This window comes from Nanorana parkeri, unplaced genomic scaffold (assembly GCF_000935625.1).
Source record: "Nanorana parkeri isolate BGI_ZX_2015 unplaced genomic scaffold, ASM93562v1 scaffold46, whole genome shotgun sequence".
Taxonomy (NCBI): domain Eukaryota; kingdom Metazoa; phylum Chordata; class Amphibia; order Anura; family Dicroglossidae; genus Nanorana; species Nanorana parkeri.
The window spans coordinates 798,683-805,184 of NW_017306314.1; the positions used below are offsets into that span (position 1 = coordinate 798,683).

Consider the following 6,502-nt stretch of genomic DNA (forward strand, 5'->3'; position numbering starts at 1 on the left):
GGGAAATCCCGCGATCGTACGATAATCGTACAGTATATGGAAGGCGTGCGACCGTTTCTACTGTACCGTCGCACGTCTTCCGTCTAACAAGCTTGATCAGCTTTAATGCAAAGGTGACATTAGGAGTAACATCTAGGGAGAAAAATAAAAAAAGTTATACTCACCCAAACCTCAGAGCTGGCTGTGACAGTGGTTTTATTTTTAGCCTGTCTCCTCCACTGCTGCAACGATGGAATATCCCTTGACATCCTCATGTCTTGTACACTGTGTATAGAACGTGATGACTAGAGGATCCTTAGGGTCCCCACACACCTTGCGATTATCGTACGATAATCGCGGGAAATCCCGCGATCGTACGATGATCGTAAGGTGTGTGGAAGCCGTGCGACCTCTACTACTGTAAGGTCGCACGACTTTAAACTTACGGACATGTTCGAAAACCCGCCGAGCATCGTACGATGTTCGGCGGGTTTGTGGCATGTCCGTACGATAACAGCCGCACGGGCCAGTGTGCGCACACTGCCCGTTCGGCATTGCGGTCATCGGAAGCCCGCCCCTCAGGGGGCGTGGCTTGCGATCATCGCAAGTACGATCTGCCTATGCAACATAGGCAGATCGTACGTTTTTTTAAGTACCTTACAACCATCGCAAGACAGAAGTCTTGCGATGGTTGTAAGGTGTGTGCCCAGCCTTAGACCGCTGCAGTGGAGTAGGAGAAAGGCTGGAAGGATCGGTCTAATAGCTGCGACGATCAGGTACAACATTTTATTTTCCTCCCTAGACACTAATGGGCAAGTAAACCCTGCATTACGGGGGTAGCCTCACTGCAAGGCTACCCAGATCTCTTTTTTAAGGCCACAGGGGACTGTGGAATCAGAATCCTTGTCCTCCGCAACTTTAGAGGCCTATTGCTGTGTTCAATTGTGGTCGGATAGGTGGTAGTTCCCAAATGTGATGTTGGAAGCTCCCACCTCAATGCGTTCACAGCCACAAGTGATAAGAACCAATTGCAGCACTTTGTGGAGCAGGAACTGCCATTGAAGTACATTGTGGTGTTATAACTTAGATGATTCAGGTTGCATCCTAAAATGTCCCAGTTGTATTTATTAGTTATGGAGGGGCTCATGTGAGTCGGAAACTCATATAAACCCTCTATATCCCACTGCAGCCTAGAAGGTGGAACCGCCATTGGATTGGTGGCCACTTGGAGGCATAGACAGCTAGCCAGGTGGGAATTCTAGTAAGGAATCTTTCTACACAGAGCTATGGGCTGAATAGATTTTGTATATTATGTACCGGCTGCATAATTATCAAAGCAGTGTATAACTGGGGAAAATATACATTTTTGTCATATGAGGTTAAAAATAATTTCAGATAAGAATGTAATTGTACTTTCGAGACGCCAATCTGAACATAAAGGTTTTAACTGACTTCAGACATAAATGGGTTAAAGAACCTGGGCTTTTTGTCAAGGACTTGACGATGTGTCTTGCTTTATAGGGCTCCACACCTTAATATTATGTGGAAAAATAATTATATAAAATCAGTGTAACTAATCTCTGATTTAGGGGGAACTGTGTATAAGAGAGATTTTATGTATATGTCCACATGCATCTTATTTACAAGTGATATTTTACCATTTTCACCTAAATCAAACACTTCCCCGCCCCCAAAGCTGTGAATCAGGTGGTTCTACTAGTATAAAAGGACTCATTTGGCAGTGGACCTGATCTTTTGGTTTGGATGGGATTGATTCAAAATAAAATTAAAAAAAAAGAGAAAAGGATTTAAAAAAGTAGCTAAACTTATTAACAGTACTGCTATCAGGCTCAGAAATGCAGAAGCCGCCTCGAAATGTTCCACCAAAACCATTTAAACAGAGAAAACCATTAGGTAAATGCTAAATTATTTAGTATCCAAAAATAGCTGTTCGCAATTTTTTACCTTCTCTAATTTATTTATTTTTTGCAGCAATCCGAAAATCAGAAGTCATTGGAATAAAGGCCAAGTTTCCAACTAAAATCCCGGTAAAATGTCTCTAATTTCATTTGTCCTTACAATATTTATATATGGTATAATTATCTTTGTTCTCTTAACTGCTCTATAGTATGTAATATTTTCTTTCTGACCATATTTAAAATTCTCTCAAGTAAGGAACAAAGAAGTCTGTTTTTGTCTTTTGTGTTTTGTCTTCTTATATATATATATATTTTATAATGTTTATATTTTAGGTCATTGTGGAGAGGTACACTAAAGAAAAATATCTGCCACTCCTTGACAAAACAAAATTTCTTGTTCCACAAGATCTCCCCATGTCTCAGTTTATAAATATAATCAGGTATGTGTCCTACTTCTGGTTTGTTTCGTCATAGAATAGTATGCAATCTCATGCTAAATTCCTTATATTTTTTTGCATTTCATATATATGGTATAACAATATAATGTATCATTTTAACTTCTTTACAAAGCTAAAGCATGCTGCAAAATGTAAAGCAACTGGGAGGGAGATTCATTAGGCTATGTACTAACATAATTGGCACACATTTTGTAGTGTGTGTGGTGTTTTGCACTGCAGCTGTGTTGTGGTGGGCAGTGACTTTGTGTGCGCAAGTGCATTATGGAAAAATGCAGCATGTCTTAACATTTACACAATACACTGCCACCCACCTCAAGGCATAGTTGGTGTCATCTGGGCACATATAAAACTGTTTTCTGTGCGCCCTGGCGGTGACATGCAATGTCACTGCACATAGTGTGAATTAGCCTTAAACACATGCACCAGTGGCCAGAGACGCAATTAATATTGTCAGTTAGAAGTATATTATGTTTGCATTTGTTGCACCGCATGTCACACCTGCATTATGGTGTGTACTGGGCAAATAGAAAAGCAATTGTTTTCTATGTGCCCTTGTGGGGACTGGTGGTCAGTTGCTGAAAAAATGCCATACGGTATGAACAAGCCCTAAAAGTGATCCTGTATATTAAAGCACAGGCTGTTACGGTTTTCAAAGAGCAGTGGTATTTGGGTCGGAATCTGAAATGCATGCCAAAGAGGAATGCTCTGTAGTAGTAAACCATAATGGTGGATGGAAGCAAGCTCTCTGTATAGCTCTTTTTGTGGCACTTGTAGTTTCTATAGGCAAAGATGTTGTAGTGCACTCGTATTGCTCACCCCAATTGGCCTGTCTGGGTAGAGTATTTGAGCAGCTGTAGGTGCTACACCGTTTGACACTGCCCATGCGTAATTATGGTGATTAAAAATTAGTATATACCAGTCTGTTTTTCTCTCCTCTATACAAAAGTAAAAACAAAGAAACTAATATGACTCCCATACTAAACTTTTTAGTTTAGTCTGCATAATACAGAAACCTTTTAGTCTTGGCACTCGTGTATAAAGCTTTAGATGCAATGTGAGAAACTTGTGAATGTGATGGCAAAAACCAAACCCTCTGCTGTGTACATGTAGTCTCCTGGAATGTCTGGCAAGACATACCCTTACTATGAAATTGGGTTCTTTTCTCACAACCATTAATCGAATTTAAACTTTCAGGACCCATTCCACCTAATGTGATTGAAGGCGTGTTCAGAGCTTTGCCATGGTTTGTAATGGGAATTGTAGCTCATTTCAAGGCATCATGATGTATGCCAAAAACTGCATTGCATGTAAATCCAGCCCCCCTAGGCAGAAGTTGGATGCTGGCAGAGAAGTAGTAACTATCCAGTTCTTTGGAAGGACATATTGATCTTTTCTTTATTGGCTTTCTTTTCTTTCAGGTTAGCTGAAAGTGCATGTTTTGCCAAAACGTTTCTTTACAAGCTGGATAGAACAGGGAATGGCTTTAATTCAGTTGTCACCAGAGCAGGTGTCCTCATTGTAAGAGTTCTCCTCACCGCTTATTATGATAATATTGGTTACATTTTTTATTTACTACCACTTTGTCTTTGAGACAATGGTCACCAGGGCAGAGATGAATGTCCCCAGCAGGGAATGACTGTGACCGACAAAGTTTTGCCTTAACATACATTTTAAAATTCTGGCAAAAGGTCCTGTACCCCTTCTTAACCCCGTGGTTTCCTTCCAAGTGCATTCTGATCAAACCAAATGAGAAGATACAAGAGGAAGGGACCCCATGAGGCCCCAAAACTTATTTTTCATATCATTTTGAGACAGTCTTCAAATACATGATACACATGTATCTGGATTGTTGGTGACTTTGTGTATCTTATCTGGTTTTAGTACAGCACCATACATGGCAATCACTTTGAGCACCCACTGATTATTCAAAAGTCAAGTGCTGTGAGGAGTTTAACTTCCATCTTGGCTTTTATCAAGTTTTTCAGATCAAAGCAGGCTTGCATTATATACTTGAAGGCGTTATATGAATCTAAGTATTGCATGTGGCGGTATACACAAGAAATGTGCCCTCACTTAATGTCACTAGGGCCTTTGGCTTCGAGTGGAGGCATTTGTTTTTGCTTCCAAAGTTTGACCTTTTGGCACAAAGAAGTTCAGATGGGTTCATGTAAACCTGTGCTTTGCCCAAGCAGTCTCTTTAAAGGCCAACACCCTAGCAGCCACAGAGTGTAGGTAGAGATAGATTTGTGCAAGATGTAGTTGGATTGCCACCTGGGACTTGCACAAGACTGCCACCATGTGAAGTACTGGGCAAATCACAAAGTAGCCAGAATACTATTTGGGATTAACCTGTAATCACACACAAATAAATATTGTGCCTATAAATGCTGTAATAAAGATTTATTTTATTTCTTGCAGCAGGGTTTAGAACTGGGTCCAAAAGAGCAGAGTAAATTACTTTCACCTCTACCCTGTTTATTATATACTTTATACATATTAAACATTCAGGACCCATTCACACCAGCATGCTGTGGTAATGTGCATTACACATATTGGTACAATTCAGTGCCATTCATGCTGAATCGCAATCCCAACACGCCTGTCTAATGCATTGATTCTTGATCTGTTGTGGAGCGTTGGGTAACCCATTTAAATGCTGTCTGCCATAATGCAAACACACACTAATGCATGACAAACATGCATGTGTTTAACACATTGCAGTGAACCTGATTGGTGTAAATGGCTTCTAAAATAATCAAATGTGGGTTATTGCTATAAAAATCTGTATGTAAAATTTTACGTCCTGAATTTAGAATGTTAAACATATTTCAGTGTAATTCAGTTGCATTAAAATTACTTTTTTATACTTGCGTTTATACAGAAATAGAATGGATTTGTCGGCCACCCAAGCCTTCTACATTCTAATAAATGACAAGACCCTGGCTAGCATGTCGCTTACTGTATCAGAATTATACAGAGACAATAAAGATGAAGATGGGTTTTTATATATGACCTATGCATCTCAGGAAATGTTTGGTGGAGTGTGTGATGGTTAACTTGTGCCTGCAATAACAAGTGCCGCTAACTTGCTGAGGCTTTGAAGAGCGCATTTTCATAAGGACAATCGGTGATTGGTTTTTATCTTTCTCAGGAATTTTCTGTTTTAATGATTTCTCTTTAAATTTTTAATGAAAAAAAAGTTTTGTTCTCAACTGCAACTTTCGGTTGACTCTTTGTAATAAAGACTATATGATCTTTTCAGATTTAATTAGATTTTAAGGCTTGTTATTAAAATAAATAAAAAATAAAAAAAATCTGGCTTATCTCTTCTGTGTAAAGAGCAAATGTTGTGCACAAGGCAGGGTTGAGGGCAGCTATCTCCTAGGCCACCTCAGACCGTAAGAAATTGCTTAGTTCAGGTGTAGGCAACCTTGTGCTGAAGCTACAAATTCCATAATTGCTCAGCCTCTGGGAAGCCCTGCCTGTGGCTGTAAAGTCATGTGGAACTACATGTCCTATGATGCATTACAACAGCTGGAGTGCCAAGGTTGTCTACCCCTGGGCTAGTTCAATGTTACACAAGCTTGTACACCATGGACGTATAGAGGAATTGTACATGGCACCTCTGTAAGCTTTTATTGGTCTTGGCTTTGACAGATTTCCTGAGGAAGGAAGAATTTCATCTAGGACTATTCTGCAAGAAACCAAAGCTGTAAAACTATCATGGCTGGTGCCACTTCATTTTTACAAGTAATTCTTTTAATGCAAAAAAACTGGTGCTCCCCTCCTAAGTCCTTGTTCACACAGGCTTTAGCTTGCATAAGAACAATGTGTACTGCAAGGTTTTGCAGCTTTTGGCATGTTAAATGCATTGACATTAATTTTGAACAAGCACCCCAATGCACATCTGTTTCAACATGCTGCAACGTACCATAGAGCCTATTGATTTCAATGTGCTGTCATTGTTAAATGATGTTTGCGTGTAGCATAACTCACATCAACGCAGTGCACAAATGTAAATGGGTTTTTGCAGTAAGGAAATGTTAAATCTGTATCCTATTGGGAGTGCTGATTGATCTATTTAAAAGACACCAACATGATACAGTAGGCTTTTAACAAGCTTCAAGAAATGCTGAAGCCTGCTAG

The 6,502-nt window shown here is 39.8% G+C and overlaps 1 protein-coding gene across 1 annotated transcript; it reads left to right on the plus strand.

Annotated features, from left to right (window-relative positions):
* Positions 1 to 1,835: 1,835 nt before the first annotated feature.
* MAP1LC3C (microtubule associated protein 1 light chain 3 gamma) lies at positions 1,836 to 5,412 on the plus strand. The gene is made up of 4 exons (XM_018572952.1): positions 1,836 to 1,893; positions 1,972 to 2,027; positions 2,232 to 2,338; positions 5,238 to 5,412. The coding sequence occupies exons 1-4, from the start codon at positions 1,836 to 1,838 to the stop codon at positions 5,410 to 5,412; spliced, it is 396 nt and encodes a 131-aa protein (XP_018428454.1).
* The last annotated feature ends 1,090 nt before the right edge of the window (positions 5,413 to 6,502 follow it).